Genomic DNA, 16,952 nt, shown 5'->3' with positions numbered 1-16,952 from the left:
CCTCCACAGCAAGCTTCCGTGTTATTCTCTGCTGTGCTGAATTGGTGCTCACGATTGCACTTGTGAGTCCAGGCTATTGGATTATGCTGAAGGTGCTCCAGTCGCCTAGCCTGTGCTCAAGGGCTTGAGACGTGGGCAGAACCTGGCCTATACCAACACTGCCCCACCTGCAACAAAACATGTATCTCCTGAATCAGTCTCTGTAGCCACAGCAGGTGCTGCAATCTTCCAACACTTTGACTTCACCTTCAAAGGCGCACTCCTCCATTGTTTTCTGGGACAGACGGATGCCAATCATTTTATTCACCATGTATTGGCTTTTTACCTTGTTCCTTATTGGCTACATCCACTTCGTAATTGCATTTGCATTACATGCTTTGCCTCAGTAAACAATGGAAATTGTTTCAGATATGATCTTGTGTTTTGTGGCCCTTCCTACTTCTTCAACCTTATCCCCTGGGGTGCAATACTGAGCCAAGGTGCACTTTCCTTTGAGGAAAGGTTGCAGCATTTAAGCAAGAGACAACATAATCTTAGTTTATAAATTTATGCATGGCACAGAGGAAAGTTTTTCTCCCTCTCTTCTAACACCTAGCAATTGTGGAAATCCAATGAAGCTAAATGTTGGAAGATTCAGGACAGATAAATGAAAAGAGCTCCCTCCCACAGGAGGCAGGAATGGCCACCAACCTAGATGGCTTTAAAAGAGAATTAGACACATTCCTAGTAGATGGCTATTAGCCCTGATGACTAAACTTGGCCTCCGCAGTTGAATGCTTCTGAGTCCCAGTTGCTGGAAACACAGGAGGGGAGAGTTGCTCTTATGCTTGAATCCTGCTTACAAGTTACCCATAAGGAGCGTCTGGTTGGCCATTGTGTGAACAGGAGGCTGGAGTAGATGGGCCACTGGCCCGATCCAGCACAGGCTCTTCCAGCTGCTGCCACTGGACATTTGCCTCCTTGTGTCAGGTGTGCAGAGTCCTCCCCTTCCTTCGGTAACTTCACAGATAAGAATTAACAAGCAGTTGATAGATTTATAGTCTTTTTATTACAGCGTCATGTTGCAAGCAGAAATGCACAGCTCTCCACGAGGAGGGCAGTTGGCTAGTCTAATCCTCCTTCTGGCTTCTGTGAGGGATCCCCCAGTTTCCCGCCCCTCACTGCTTTAACAACAGAGGCTCTCCCTGTGCTTCTCCACAAACAGGAGAAAAACCTCCAGTGTCCAAATTGGACTTGTCTCCAGAGTACCTCAGGCACTGCGTTCGAAACCTATTGCCACCAGTGGGGTCTCCCTCCCATGGATCCCTACTGCTACAATGTGCCTCTCCCTTAGGCAACTATGTGGCTCCTTTGGCTTCGCTAACCAGCCCTTTGTATGACAGGAGAAAAAGCAAACAGTTTCCTCTTCCCCAGGAAAGCTTTGTTCTCCCCTCTTTATCACACCTCTGAAGGTACTGAGACACTGCCGAGTCAGTGAACGTTTAAGCACATTTAACTTTATTATTTAACTTATGAACATCAATTTCTTTGGTTCTTAAAAGCACATACCGTCTTTTTATATAACACAGACTTGGTAATACAGCTCCTGCATCTCTCTCTGACACTCTACTCCCCACTGCCCACTCCCAACTGCCAACTGCCAACCCCCAACTGCCATTTAGAATGCCCTCTAGCTCCGCCTCCCAGGGGACACCTGCCTATCATGGGAGTGACAGATTAACTCATGATGAACTGGAATCATCATCAGGCCCTATTCCGCCACAGCTTCCACAGCATTTTGAACGCCAGCGGGAAGCTCCTCCCTCCCTCGGACTGAAATACGCACAAACTGAAATACGCACACTCATATAAGCGTCATAAATTACAAAGTTAAAAATATTGAGCAACTAAACCATTATTACCATCGCAAGGCTGTCTATTCCCATTCCACTCTTGATCTACAAAAATGCCAGGAAAAGCAAATATGCCTTTACATGGTGCTGAAATGACCTAAGAGTTGGTGCCAAAACTGCCTCTATTTTTTTTTGGGGGGGGCACTCCAAAATCTAGAATTCAACTTTAAAGAGCAGGTTTTTGCAGGGCGGAGAAAACATGTTCAGACACGGAGCGTTAAAGCTCTGCCTGGAAAGAGAGGGCCCAAAACTGAGTGTGGATAAGCCATTGCACTCCTGTTCTTTTGGAAAGAGGTCTTTGGAGGCTGACTGGTGTTGTGTGATATGCTGCTTTATTCACACCTCTATACAAGTTGAGAATCTAAGGAGAGACTCCTGGATTATGCCAATGGCCAATCCAGTTCTCAGCCTATTCTCGCAGTGGCCACAGCCAGATGCCTGTGGGAAACTAGGAAGCAGAGAATGAAGAGCCTTCTCTTCTCCTGTGGTTTCCAGCAACTAGATGCAGCTGAACTCAGAGAGATGCTCCAAGTTCCTGGCCTTTTATCTGGTTTTCACACAGAAGATCTTGAAGAGGCCCTGCTGGATTCTCTTGGTCCTTACTCCATAAATAATGGGGTTCATCATGGGTGGAAGGAGCAGGTATATATTTGCCACCAGAATGTGGACATGGGCAGCCACGTGACCAAACCGGTGGTTAAGAAGGAGAAAAATGCTGGAGTGTAGAAGACCAAGATGACACAGGCGTGTGAGCTGCAGGTGCCAAGAGATTTGACCCGTGCTTCCTTGGAAGGGAGCTGGAAGACAGCCTGGAAAATGAGGATGTAAGACAGGATGATCAACACCAAGTCCAGCCCCCCAGTTAGAAAAGCAACCAGGAGACTGTAGGCCCTCTCTGCCCCCATGTCCACACAGGTCAGTTTCATCAGAGCCATGAACTCACAGTATGTGTGCAAGATGACGTTGCCTCTGCAATAGGGGAGCCATTTAAGGAGGAAAGGGTGAGGGCTCAGGAGGATGGCCCCCCGTAACACAATGGTCAGTCCCATCTTGGCAACCACATCATTGGTCAGGACTGCCGCATGTCTCAAAGGCTTGCAAATGGCCATGTAGCGGTCAAAGGCCATGGCCAAGATGAACCCCGATTCCATGGTTGAGAAGGAGTGGAGCAAGAAGATTTGGGCCAGGCAGCCATTTATATGGATGCTTCCATGGCCAAACCAGAAAATACTCAAGATTGTGGTCACAATTGTGGTGGTGACCACCAGGTCAGCACCTGCCAGCATGCAGAGGAATAAGTACATGGGCTCATGGAGGCTTGGCTCTCTCTTGACAACTACTAGGAGGAGACAATTCCCAAGGAGGGTGAGGATGTAGAGACAGCAGAAGGGAATGGAGATCCAGATCTGAACATCCTGTAGGCCTGGAATGCCCACCAGCATGAAGGTGGAAGGGTGGAGCAGGGTCCAGTTGGAAGCCAACATTGTATGCTGAGCTCCTGGGAAAGGCTTCACTGAACAGCAGCCATGGTATGTCTTTGAGCCTGCAAAGAAAGATCCCAGACAATATTGTGAGTTTGAAGAGGAGTCAGTTTGTAGGATGTCACAAGTCCCTTCCAGTTCTTGGGGGTCCTGTACCCAGTGAGGTTAGAATCTGACAAGAGGAGTTTGCTGAACTGGTCAGACAGATTTCTTGGTAAGATAATGTTCTTAGCTGGCCATTTAAGTGTCAGCATCTCAAAAGAATGAGCTCGGTTGCAAGAGCTACAACTAAAAGATGATGCAATCCAGGCTAATGGGTGAGCCTCCCCACAAAGCTGCCAGGTGGAGAGAACAATAGGAGTGCATTGTCTGTGAACTGCTGGAAGTAGGCTAGAAGCTGGAGACACAGAGACCAGCTTGCTCTGTGCTGGATCCAAACCTGTGACTAATGGAGAGCAAAATCTGTTAGGGCAGGGGTGTCAAACTCAAATTCATCAGGGGCCGCATCAGCAGTTTGGTCACCCTCAAAGGGCCGGTTGTATCTGTAGGACTATGTGTCCACTCTTTATTATCATAAATTATTGTCACTGCATTCAATTATTACTGTTTTTTGTAATAATGTAAGTAATAACTAGCCCTGAAAGCAGAAACATAGTCAGAATAATGGCAAGTAGATATTCAAATGTACAATAGAAAACTGCAAGGGGACACTGAAGTCAGGGCTCTGCTAACAACCAAAGGAGAAAATTGGAGGCTGGTAAACACTTCCAATTAGTTTTGCCAGACTGGAGAGGGTGTGCGTGGACGTGGAGTGTGTTCAAGATAAAGATTGAGGACCGGCTGAGGTGCACCGTTGCCGCCATTTCTCATCCTTATCCTCCCCCCCCCCTGTGAATGAACCCCCTTGAACCCGAAGAAACGGGGCCTGACACACACACACACACACACACACACACACACACACACACACCAGCAGCTTCGGGGAAGGGGGAAGAAAAAAAAGGGGCTTCCCTTTTTTACCTTGCATGGGTGGTGAAGGCAGTCTCCATGCCGCTGCCGCTTCCTTCCCGCTCTTGGCCACTCAGTGGGAAGGAAGGGGCGGCGCCCAGAGGAGCCCGCAGCTTCTGATTGGCTGCAGGAAATTTCTGTAGCCAATCAGAAGCTGTGCTGGAATCTCCTGCAGCCAATCAGAAGCTGCAGGCGCCTCTGGGCGCCGCCCCTTCCTTCCCGCTGAGCGGCGGCGGCCTCAGAGGAGGATTGCCTCCCGCATCGTCCTCCTTCCCCACGGGCCACATGACGAGGTCTGGCGGGCCGGATTTGGCCCGCAGACCTTGTGTTTGACACCTGTGTGTTAGGGTATTAATGCAGTGAGCTCCTCCATGCTTATGGGGTGTGTGCTCACAACCATGTATCGTAAAGACACCACACTCCCTGATGGCCTTCATTCCAAGAAAACTGAACTCCAAGTAAGTGCCTAGAACCCATGGGAGAAACATGAGTGTCTCCCTACTAATCCTACTATCTCCATCCATTTCTCTGATTCAGCTGAATTCAATTTTCTTACCAAAAGGAAGTCCAAAGCAGCGGTTAACACCATGTGAAAACCAATGCAATGATGTCAAAAGATAAACAATTGGAGGAATTATCTAATTGGGGAGCAGGAGGATGCCCTCTGTTTGAGAATGATGTCAAATTGATGGAGATGCTGCACGAAAAGTAAATAGTAAGAGGCAGAAAAGTAAAATATAAGCAGCCCTCACTTCTTGTAGAGGACTTTCCCCGGTCCCTCCAAATTTCCTAGAGTGACGGTGGGGTGGGCTCCCTTCCTTTCTGGGAGGCTCTTTGAGCAGTGAATGAGCAACCAGCTCTTATGATATCCCAGCTCTGAATTTCCTGCAGTGAGCAGAAATGACTGGACTAAATGGCATTCGGGGATCCCTTCCAATGCTATCATTATAAGGTTCTGCTGACTCACTCTAGACTCCCCCCTCCCCAATAAAACAAGTCAGTTCCCTCAACTTCTGATGCCAAGGTCTCAAATATTCTGATGCAATTACAGTAACTCTTTGTTCACTCAGCTCTTAGCTACAGTTTCCACAGTTTCTGTTGTTGTTGTTTAGTCGTTTAGTCGTGTCCGACTCTTCGTGACCCCATGGACCAGAGCACGCCAGGCACTCCTGTCTTGCACTGCCTCCCACAGTTTGGTCAAACTCATGTTCGTAGCTTCGAGAACACTGTCCACTGTTTCTAGGACTGCAGTTTCTAGGACTGCCTATCACATACCAAGCCCAGAGTTTGCTGAAACGTTTGCATGGCACCCCTCCAATCGATTGCCCTCTGAATTTGGACCAAGAGTCTCATGTTGACTCCTCCTGGCGAGCTGGTTTCTCTTGGGCTACTCAGAGTCCTCCTACCTCACTTTCTCTGGCACCAGCAGTGAGGAAAACTGAGCCAAACATTCCCAAATCCCTTTTCCTTCAAGGTCACGATGCCAGGCCCATCAGAGATGCCTCAGTCCTGGAGTGTGCTGAGGCCAGCATCTGAAGGTAGGTCCGTTAGCATTCTTGGCTGTCATACCCATCCAAAACACGATTTTTGTTTGTTTGTTCAAAATGTAAATCCCTCAGTACATTTTGAAGAAAAGGCCATTAGGGTCCGTACGATGCTTATATTTCACAAAGAATATGCTAGATGCCTCATTTTACCTGAGTTTAAAATATTTCTGTGACTAAATTTCCTGGATTTTTTTTGGGGGGGGGAGGGAAGCTGTGTGACCATACAGGTGAAACTCAGAAAATTAGAATACCATTGAAAAGTGCATTTATTTCAGTAATGCAACTTAAAAGGTGAAACCAATATATGAGTTAGATGCATGACATGCAAAGCAAGATATGTCAAGCCTTTATTTGTTGTAATTGTAATTATTTGTTGTTAGGCGGGTCAATTATAAATGGAATGTAATTAATGAAATGTCCCACATAGAGATTTCTCAGGAGAAATAGCGATGTTTATTTTGTATTATTGTAACTATTTGTTTTATTACTGGGGAATTTCCAAAAGAAAGCATTTGTAAAAATTAAAAGAAAAATTAAAAATAGTAAGTTGCATTACTGAAATAAATGCACTTTTTGACGATATTCTAATTTTCCGAGTTTCACCTGTAATGTAAATGTTTATGCAGGGGCAACATTAAGGTTGCTTAAGCTAATCTTTGCCTTTGCTCCTTGGCTGGATCCTTTGAGACTTGCAAAATGGCCAAGGGTCCAAAGGGGTCTTTCCAGGCAAAAGGACCTGGTGCCGGCTGAAGACCTTGGGTCCCCCGGTCAGCCGCCCGGGAGAACCACAAAGTCCCGGGTTTCGGCACCAAATGTTACGGAAAATCTGGGTGCGAGGCTGCTCTGCCACCCAGCTCGTCGGGCAAGGGCCCGCAGTCCACTGCGGAATGAATGGAAGGAGTCCAGCCACCAGCAAGGTTTATTACTGCGCAGCAGGTTCAAGCCAAGACTGAACAACGGGAGCAGGGTTGCAAGAACTTTTAAAACTTCCCACCACCATCCCACAATGCATTTCAAAAGTGCCATACCTACATTATTATTACATAGCTAAACGTCAGAAAAGGGGAGGTACAGAAAACATTTACATACAGGTAAACAGGATTAACATAAGGTAATGACTCACAAACGACTCTTGGTATAGATAAGCATTATGGTAAGTACAGATAAGTATGGTGGCAAGTATCAGGAGGGGACCCTTGAGCACCCACAAGGGGGAAACAATAAAATCCAGGTGTGCACAGCTTATCACCTGGGCGAGAGCGGAGGGATGTGAATGACAGAAGATTTTACCTAAATGGTCCAGCGATTATCTGCTGAAACACCACCCTTAAGGGATTATGGCTGGGCCTGGGGAGTCTGGGAGTCCTTGACCGGAATGGGAGTCCTTCACGGAATGGCATTGGAACTGAGGAGATCCATAAAAGCAATGATTTCCTATGATTTCTCAAAACCGCTGGGGTTTTTTCTAATGCAGATCACTGTGTTCTGAAACAGCTCTGGTGGTCCGGATACATTGTATCTAGTTATAATTGGAGCGAAGGCACAGGATCGGACAGGCTCCCTTGAGGGCATTGGTTCCACTCTCACCGGGCATAAACATAACCCTGTTTATGTGCCCCCCTCCTGTCTCTATCACTGGGAATTGGCGTAGCCAGGCCCCCCAAAATCCAATAATAATAATAATAATCTTTCTTTTTTTATAAAGATTTTATTATTTTTATTATTATTGACATCATGCACGTGGGTGAAGGAACTCACATGGGTATTTGGGTATAGGTGTGGGGAATTTGGAACTAGATACATCATATGCTATGTATAATGCTGAAACTATGGTAATCAACATGTAATATGAATTTGATGACCATAAAAATGAACAAATACACAACAACAACAACAACAACAACAGAGGTTCTGCCAAGCGAGAGAGGGCTGAGATGGACGCCCTCGGCTTTGCAAGGGTTAAAGGGAAACGAGCTGCCTTCCTAGAGAGGACAGGAAGCAAGGGGGATTCCCAGGTCCTCCAAAGCCAAGGCCCCTCCCTCCCTCCCCAGTCCTCCTTTCCTGCTTTGGTGTCTCTCCTGCAAGGGCTGCATCGCTGTCCCTTCACTCCTGGGATGGTCGGGTGAGTCTCCTCTCTCCCCCCCCCAGAGGGTGCAGTGGGGAGACGGGGGGGGTCCCCAGGTGCCTGGGGGGGACAAACCCAAGTCAGGGAGGAGAGGGTCCTGCCAGGGAGGGGGGGCGAGGTCTGCAACGCTCTCCTTCCTGGAGACCAGAGGATCCCAAACTGACTCCCCCGAAATCTCCCTTCTTCAAACAAAGGAGTCCCTGGGACTTTAACTCTGTGGGACGTCGCTCAGCGTCATTGCACAACAGAGGAAACATGTGCAAATGGTTTTCCAAAGCTGGACGGGGAGGAGGACTAGCCCCCCCCCCCCAATTAAAATACCCACTAGGAGGAGGGAGGGTTAGGGTTAGGACTAGGAAACACCCCCCCCATTAAAAGACCCACTAGGAGGTGGGAGGGAGGAAAGGTGGGAGAGAAAGGCCAGGAATGAAGAGGGGGATCCCAGCCCAAAGTCTGGCTGCTGCATTGCAAACCAGTTTCCCATTCGTCTCCAAGGGCAGCTCCACACGGAGGCCACTGCAGCAATCCCCTCGCACCCAGAGCCTGGCATCCCAGGACCACATCCTCTCTGTCCCAAAGGGATTGTTGCCGGAAAACCAGCTGAGCCGGAAATGGGCGCTGCTACTCACTGAGCCTCCAGGGACCTTGGCATCAATGACTGTGTGTGTTAAGCTGTCTAACAGCATAATAATAATAATAATAATAATAATAATAATAATAATAATAATAATAATAAATTTCCCTCCTGAATTTCAAGGGATATGTCTTGCCCCCCACCCACTTGGCCCTCAGGGGGTTGGCCAGATACATACCTGGCCCTCAGAGCAAAGAAAAAGTGACTCCACCCCAGGATTCTGACTTGGGAGCGGCAGAGAGTCCAAGTGCAAGAAAGGAGACAGAAGAAGGGGTGGGTGGGTGGGTGGGTGGGGAGCACCTCCTAAGGACCCCCAGGTGATGACCCCAATGAGAGCCAAGCATCCATTTTTCACAAGATACAAATGACTCCCCTGGCAGTCAGCTTTTGTGTCTCTCTTGTAAGGGCTGCATGGCTGCCCCTTCTGGGATCTGGTGAGTCTCCTCTCCTTCCACTCATTTGGCCTTCTGCTCCCCTTTGCGGGGGGGGGGGGGGGATGACACAAAGGCAGGACAAAGCAGGAATGTGACGTCCCCTGATCTCAACTCTAGAGTTCTGTGGATGCTGCAAAGAATAGCACTAGCTTTTTTCTTTTTCTTTTGCTGCTGTATCACATTCATCGCTGGTAGTGACAAGCAAGTGATTCTGGCTCTTTTCACCAGATTTAGCTGGCTCCCCTCCCCCCCCATCTTGCATTCTGCTTTACTCAGTGGGAGAATCTGCAAGAAATTCAGGTATGAACCAGCAGCTGCAGACTCTGCTTGGAGACACTGCCTAGCTTGTCTTTAAAACTCCAAAATTCCTCTATGATGGCAATGCTTCTGTTATTTTGCTCAGTTCTTCTTCTTCATAGTTGCTTGTAGACTAAATTCCCTTTCTCCTGTGGGGAAGGAATGGGGTCTGTGATGCAGACCCCCCCCCCCAAGTGTCCCTATTTCACAGGGACAGTCCTGGATTTTGCAACACATCAAAGCATTAAATAAAACAATCTGGAAATGGGTTTCACATGTAAGTCAGACCAAGCTCAGAGAATAAAACATCATCCATAAGCAGAGAACATGGACTCAACACATCTGGGTCTTAAAGGAGCCTGAGAATTTTATTCACTGTCTGACTCCTCTTAGATTTCACCCACTTCCTTCCATATCACAAAAATGGCACATTTGCACATGTACATTTCAAAGGCAGATTATTAATTTAAACTCACTGTTTCTTTTCTTTATGCCTTTCACAAAACTCGTGTCCTTGGCCCAGGCAAATTCCTGGCAGTCAGGGCATACCATAACATCAGAAAACATCTCCAGCCATGGATGTTCTTACTGCAACTTTTAAATTAAATTAAATATCTTTATTACGGTCATAGACCAGCAAAAAAAGAAAAAGAAAACCAATAATACATAAAATAGATAGTTCTTAAGTATCATCTTTGAACAATTTTGTTTCATAATCCTATTTTAAATTAAAATTAGGTTAAAATTTAATAATAATAATAATAAATTTTTATTTATACCCCGCCCCCCCCAGTCAAAAACCGGGCTCAGGGCGGCTGACACCAACAGAACCACAATAAAACATAAAAACAATTAGTTAAAATACAGATTAAAATACAGTATTAAAATTTAAAGTGCAGCCTCATTTCAAGTAGGCCATAAATCCAAGCCATGAGGGAGAAAAACACAGGGGTCAGGCTGAGTCTAACCCAAAGGCCAGGCGGAACAGCTCTGTCTTGCAGGCCCTGCGGAAAGATGACAAATCCCGCAGGGCCCTGGTCTCCTGGGAAAGAGCGTTCCACCAGGTTGGGGCCAGTACTGAAAAGGCCCTGGCTCTAGTAGAGGCCAATGAGCGATAATGAGCGATAGTTCCCTTTAACTATTATCCGCTGAGAATTAATAGGCGGCTTTATCACTGTTATTGATTGATGTCACGGTGTGTCTTAGTCTTGACACGTAATAACAAAATTTAGCTACATTCTTAGTGCACTCTGGGTCAAAATCCGCTAGCAGGTATCTAGTAAGGGTTTCTGTTGAGCGGCCTGGTAAGTTTTTAAACAAGGGATCGATTAACTCCTTCCTCATGTCTCGATACAATGTGCAATGGAGGAGTACATGGCTTATAGATTCAATCTCCTTGTTATCACAGGGACATAGTCTCTGTTCTACCGGAATCTGGAGATATCTACCGGTTAACAGCGCCGAGGGTAGACCATTGAAGTGAGCCCTAGTGAAGGCCCACCGATATCTCGGGTTTTCTAACGTTTTAAAATAATTATCTAGACAATTTAATCGATGCTCGTACAGTTGTCTATGTATTAAGGAAAGTCGGGTTAAGTTGTTTTGTCGATCAATATCCTTAATTAGCTTTTTCGCCCTTTCCCATCCCATGGACAGAGTGGACCCCACCGGCAGTCCATACGAGACTCATTTCTTTTGGATGGTCTGCTCCCATGTAGATCGGAATCTATCAGTGAAGATTAGGGGGAGAAGGCCGTTTGGAGTCTTATTCACTTTTAGCCAGTACAATAGAGCTGATTGCCATACTTTGGACTCTACTTCCTGTAGTCCAGCTTCCAATCGTAAGGCTGCATTAGGAACGCATTTGGGCGTGAGGAATATAGATCTTAAGAATCCCGATTGGATTTTCTCATACGCATCCAATTTAGAGGTTATCATAAATGGGGCGCCATACAGTAGTTGGGCTAGTGGTTTGGCCGCAAATAACTTGAGGGCTGCTGGGATATAATTCCCCCCTGTTGAGCGATGGTATCTTACAATCGCAGCAGCACTCCTTTGTGCTATCAAGGATGCATGTTTAATATGCGCCGTGTTCCTCCTGGAGGATTGGAAGACTACTCCCAAATACTTAAAACAGGTCACCTGCTCGATAGGTTGGTTATCTATTTGCCAGCTAAATGTTTTCCTTTTATTGGAAAATATCATTATTTTAGTTTTTTGAAAGTTCACTAAAAGCTGTTCCACCTTGCAGTATTGTGCCAGTTTGTTTAATGCTCTTTTTAGGCCAACTCGGGTCTGTGACAGAATGACCGCATTATCTGCATAGAGTAAGATGGGGGTCCTTTGGTTCGTCAGTTTGGGGGGATGCGAGTCTGCCTATCTGGATGATAAGAGAGTTAATATGAATATTAAACAGGTGAGGGGCCAGAATACATCCCTGTTTAACCTCTTTTGTTGTTTTGAGGTTTGAACAATTTTGGCATTGCTGCCCCAAAAAAAATCTAAAATGTTTTTTTCTCCATAGTATATTTATTGACAAAGGGATTTTGTAGGATTCTTGGGTACTCAGCGGAGAGAGAGAAAGAAGAGAGTGTATAAACTTTATAGCAGAACAATGTATTTGCTTTGTAGGATTTGCTAGTGCCTCTCATCAGCACAGGCAGAACTTGGCAGAAGACCAAAGGGTTCCTTCCGATATCTTAGAGGCTTCCTGAGAGCACAGATGGATGAGCAAGACTCATCTGGCCCTGAAGCAGGAAGAGGCCGTGACATCCAAACTGGGACCAGTGGGGGATTCTGGGAAAACTCTGTGCAGAAGATCCTGGGTGAGGAGGACACCCTCCGCTCAGAGGTGCAGAGCCAGAAGTTGAGGCGGTTCTGCTGCCAGGAGGCCAAAGGACCCCGAGAGGTTTGCAGCCGACTCTACCACTTTTGCCACCAGTGGCTGAAGCCAGAAAGGCACACGAAAGCTGAGATGCTGGACCTGGTGATCTTGGAGCAGTTCCTGGCTGTCCTTCCCCCGGAGATGGAGATCTGGGTGAGGGAATGCGGAGCGGAGACCAGTTCCCAGGCGGTGGCCCTGGCCGAAGGTTTCCTCCTGAGTCAGGCAGAGGAGAGAAAGCAGGTGAGAGAGACTTTCCTCTGGATACTCAAAAGGGGCTCCAAACAGGACAGAGAACGTCCCATAATGGTCTGCTGATGGCCCATCCTTTTTAAGGGAAGGCATCCATGGAATGAGATCTAACACCCTTATTGTTTGTGTCTTTGATATTCTCTATCTAATATTTCTCACATTCATTCACTGTTTTGAATCCTTGTTGCTCTTTCAGGAGAAGGATCTCTTTGCAGAAATGGACCTGGATTCCTGTGAGACAGAGATGCCTCCGTTGGACACCAGAGAGAGGCCACTGCGTAGGGAGGAAGGTGGTTTTTCTCTGTTTGGCCCCATTCTGTTGGTTTTCTAAATAATCTGCAGGGTGTTTTCACCTTTTGTTTGGGGGGGGGAGAGATAGTTGGGACCAAGAGCCCAGAGGAGATTTATTTTTTTTCTCACAACTAACATATGAAATGTGCCCAAACATCCGAATGCACTCAGGAGAGACCTTCTCAAAGTCCCATCTGTTGTTCCAGATGCACGGCACTCTGGGCCTCCAACTTTTTTTTCTCTTGCAGGTGACACAGTGATGCTGGCTAGACCTCTTCATCCATCTTTGAATGGGGACAGAAGGGAAGCAGCGGCTGTGGAACCAGATCAGGTCAGGGGAACCTGCCTTGTTGGGACAGAGGACAAGAAGTGGAACGATGTCATAGCTCAAGGAGTGGTTGTGAACAACAGTGTGGTCTCAGAGGAGGACATTTCCCTTTTTATTTTAGGGTCCAGTGTGCTTTGAAGATGTCGCTGTTTGTTTCAAGGAGGAGGAGTGGGCGTTGCTGGATCCTGACCAAAGAGCTCTGCATAAGGACGTCATGGAGGAGAATTGTGGGATTGTGGCCTCTCTTGGTAAGGCTCCCTGTGGGATCGTCATATCGGCCTGGAAATTCAACAAAATACCTCTATGTGACGAATCTCATATATTTTCACACAGCTCAACAGCGCCCCCTACAACACCTGGGAACCTAACACCCCCACAATAAGCAGCAAATCGTATTTTTTTCTGTAAACCATAAGCCTGGTCAAAAAATACCTTCTTGTGATGAACCTCATATATTTTCATAGAGTTCAACAGCGCCCCCCTTAAAACACCTGGGATTACAATATTCCCACAACAAACCTTGAACAGCAAATACTGTTTTTTCTGTGAATGTTATGTTAAAGACTGAACCTGGCATAAATGCCAACTAAACCAGTTGGACTTCAGCAGAGAAGGGCAGGCACAGCGGAAACTTCTTGGTCGCAGATGAAGGCAAGTAGCATAGACACAGGAACTCACTGCCACTAGTACTGAGTAACTATATACAGCATTAGTTACAAGAAAACAACAAACAGTACATAGATCAATACTTCTCTCTCTATCTCTATAAACTCCAACACACTCCACCATCTTCAGACTCTACCCAAAACAACGAACACATGTTGGCCTCAGTCTTTATGTGTCTCTAAGCCAATCAGCTAGCTGTTCCTAGGCTTCTATCACCAGGCAGAATTCAGCTCTTTGTGAGAAGCTGAGTCATTCTTGCTGGCCTCTGACCAGCTGTGCGGAAAGCTGCACGTCCTCTCAGAGATACCGTGTTTCTCCAAAAATAAGACACAGTCTTATATTTATTTTTCCTCAAAAACAAACAAACACTATGGCTTATTTTCAGGGGATGTCTTATTTTTTTCCCCTCCTCCTGCCGTGGCCAGCATTGCTGCTGTGCCTATCACTATGGCTTATTTTCGGGGTATGGCTTATATTCCTTGAATGCTTAAAAATCCTGCTATGGCTTATTTTATGGCTACGTCTTATTTTCGGACAAACAGGGTAATATTCTGAACATGTTCTTCCTCCAGTTGCAGCTTATTAAACAAGGATCAGCCTGGTCTGAACTCTCCAGGCCATTTAACTGCAAACTTCAGAGTTGTTAGGGAAATTGAAGTAGCTTCTGTCAGGTTTTCAGTTTTGAATTTTCCTCCCGTCAGTCTTTGGTTGTCCAAAGAGAACACTGACATTGGAAATGGAGGGGATTCCATGATGGAGCCAAACAAAATCCATTTGAGAGAAGAGCCAGGCTTATCGAATCACAGGTTCCCCTAAGGCTGTCAGTTGATCCGGGTTAATAAATGTACCCAACCCTTCAGTAAAACTATCCATCTAAGCCACTTGTGATATTCCTCTATTATCAGTGTTAACAAGTATTCTTCATTAATTTCTGCCTGAGGCTCTAATCCATTTCTCTTCATTGTAGATAGTGAGGGACTGGAAATCAAGAACAAGGATGGCCATGATAAAATCCCCACAATGGAGAAGCCGTATCAATATCTTGAATGTGGAAATAGTTCAAATTCCACTTTACATCAAAGAAATCCCATTGGGAAGAAAGCATATCAGTGTGTGAAATGTGGAAAGAGCTTCAGTACGAACTCCTCTCTGAGTTCCCATCAGAGAATTCATACAGGAGAGAAACACTATCAGTGCTTGCAATGTGGAAAAAGCTTCAGTATGAGCTCCTATCTCTCTTCCCATCAAAGAATTCATACAGGGGAGAAACCCTATCAATGCGGGGAATGTGGAAAGAGCTTTAGTCAGAGCTCCTCTCTCACTTCCCATCAAAGAATTCATACAGGGGAGAAACCCTATCAGTGCTTGGAATGTGGAAAGAGCTTCAGTACGAGCTCCTATCTCTCTTCCCATCAAAGAATTCATACAGGGGAGAAACCCTATCAGTGTGTGGAATGTGGAAAGAGCTTCAGTAAGAACTGCAATCTCACCAAACATCAAAGAATTCATACAGGGGAGAAACCTTATCAGTGTGCGGAATGTGGGAAGAGCTTTAGTCAGAGTCGCCATCTCACTATCCATCAAAGAATTCATACAGGGGAGAAACCCTATCAGTGTGTGGAATGTGGAAAGAGCTTCCGTCACAGGAACCATCTCACTTCCCATCAAAGAATTCATACAGGGGAGAAACCCTATCAGTGCGGAGAATGTGGAAAAAGCTTTAGTCAGAGTGGCCATCTCACTTCCCATCAAATAATTCATAAAACAGAGAAACCCTATCAGTGCATTGAATGTGGAAAGAGTTTCAGTCACAAATCCAATCTCACTTCCCATCAAAGAATTCATACAGGAGAGAAACCCTATCAATGCGGGGAATGTGGAAAGAGCTTTAGTCAGAGCTCCTCTCTCACTTCCCATCAAAGAATTCATACAGGGGAGAAACCCTATCAGTGCTTGGAATGTGGAAAGAGCTTCAGTACGAGCTCCTATCTCTCTTCCCATGAAATAATTCATACAGGGGAGAAACCCTATCAATGCAGGGAATGTGGAAAGAGCTTCAGGCACAACCACAGTCTCACTTCCCATCAAAGAATTCATACAGGGGAGAAACCCTATCAGTGCTTGGAATGTGGAAAGAGCTTCAGTACAAGCTCCTATCTCTCTTCCCATCAAAGAATTCATACAGGGGAGAAACCCTATCAATGTGGGGAATGTGGAAAGAGCTTCAGGAACAGCTCTGATCTTACTTCCCATCAAAGAATTCATAAAAAGGGAGAAACCCTATCAGTGTGTGGAATGTGGAAAGAGCTTCAGAATAAAGGCCTCTCTCAGTTACCATGAAAGAATCCATTGAAAGTGTGGATAAACCCTTCATTGTACAGCTTTAAGGGCCAGGGGAGAACACACCTCTTTAGCCAGGCCTTTGACTGACTGACATCTAATGTTGTTTTAAAATGTGGTTGGGAGGTGGGTTAAAGATGTGTATTTTGTTTTTTATGTTGTACCTGTCCTGAGACCTGTGGCTGTAGGGAATAAGAGCCAACTCTTTGAGGCTGAGGGGTCTTTGCCCCCACATAAAATATTGGATGGGGCCACGCCCCAGTTGATAGGCATTGCCATTCCAATCACGTGCATGCATTATGTGATTAAGGGCAGGAATAGTACCACTTTATTCTGCCTTGGTCAGGCCCCAGCTAGAATATTGTGCTCAGTTCTGGGCACCATGATTTAAGTATCTTAAATTTTCTTTGCAAAGTTTTTATCGGTGGTCACAAGAACTAATGTTTCCTACTCCGAATTTGAGTAAGATGTCTGAGTGGTTTGAGGGCGGGGTGTCCTAGCTGTGTATCGCTTGGTAATGAATTGTTGGGTCTATGGACCGTAATAAAGATTGTTGTTGTTAAATTTTCTTTGCCAGGGAAAATCAAGAAGGTGGGCGAACACAATCCATATTCCTTTTATAACACACAGCCAATGTTTATTGAATACAATATTTATTGATGATGACTTACTGTTCCCAACCCTAACCCTGCGGAAAGTCATTAATTAGAGTTTAATTTGATTCTGACCTGATTTTAGAAAGTAATTTGATTATTGTTTGATTTTATGTTATATAT

General features: G+C 45.9%; 1 protein-coding gene and 2 pseudogenes across 1 annotated transcript in view; 2 read left to right on the top strand and 1 right to left on the bottom strand.

Annotated features, from left to right (window-relative positions):
* Positions 1-2,435: 2,435 nt before the first annotated feature.
* On the bottom strand, positions 2,436-3,376 carry LOC118085019 (olfactory receptor 52K2-like; annotated as a pseudogene).
* Positions 3,377-8,428: 5,052 nt separating this feature from the next.
* The window catches only part of LOC132592062 (zinc finger protein 883-like), a 77,902-nt gene continuing 69,378 nt past the window's right edge, over positions 8,429-16,952 (top strand). The window contains exons 1-5 of the mRNA XM_060274144.1: positions 8,429-8,713; positions 12,050-12,542; positions 12,748-12,841; positions 13,091-13,173; positions 13,292-13,418. Of these exons, the coding sequence (XP_060130127.1) occupies positions 12,141-12,542; positions 12,748-12,841; positions 13,091-13,173; positions 13,292-13,418 (706 nt within the window). The 5' untranslated portion in view covers positions 8,429-8,713; positions 12,050-12,140. The remainder of the gene's footprint in view (positions 8,714-12,049; positions 12,543-12,747; positions 12,842-13,090; positions 13,174-13,291; positions 13,419-16,952) is intronic.
* The window catches only part of LOC118085569 (zinc finger protein 850-like), a 55,934-nt pseudogene continuing 53,790 nt past the window's right edge, over positions 14,809-16,952 (top strand).

This window comes from Zootoca vivipara, chromosome 4 (genome assembly GCF_963506605.1).
Source record: "Zootoca vivipara chromosome 4, rZooViv1.1, whole genome shotgun sequence".
NCBI classification, from domain to species: domain Eukaryota; kingdom Metazoa; phylum Chordata; class Lepidosauria; order Squamata; family Lacertidae; genus Zootoca; species Zootoca vivipara.
This window is presented reverse-complemented; position numbering and strand designations above follow the sequence as displayed.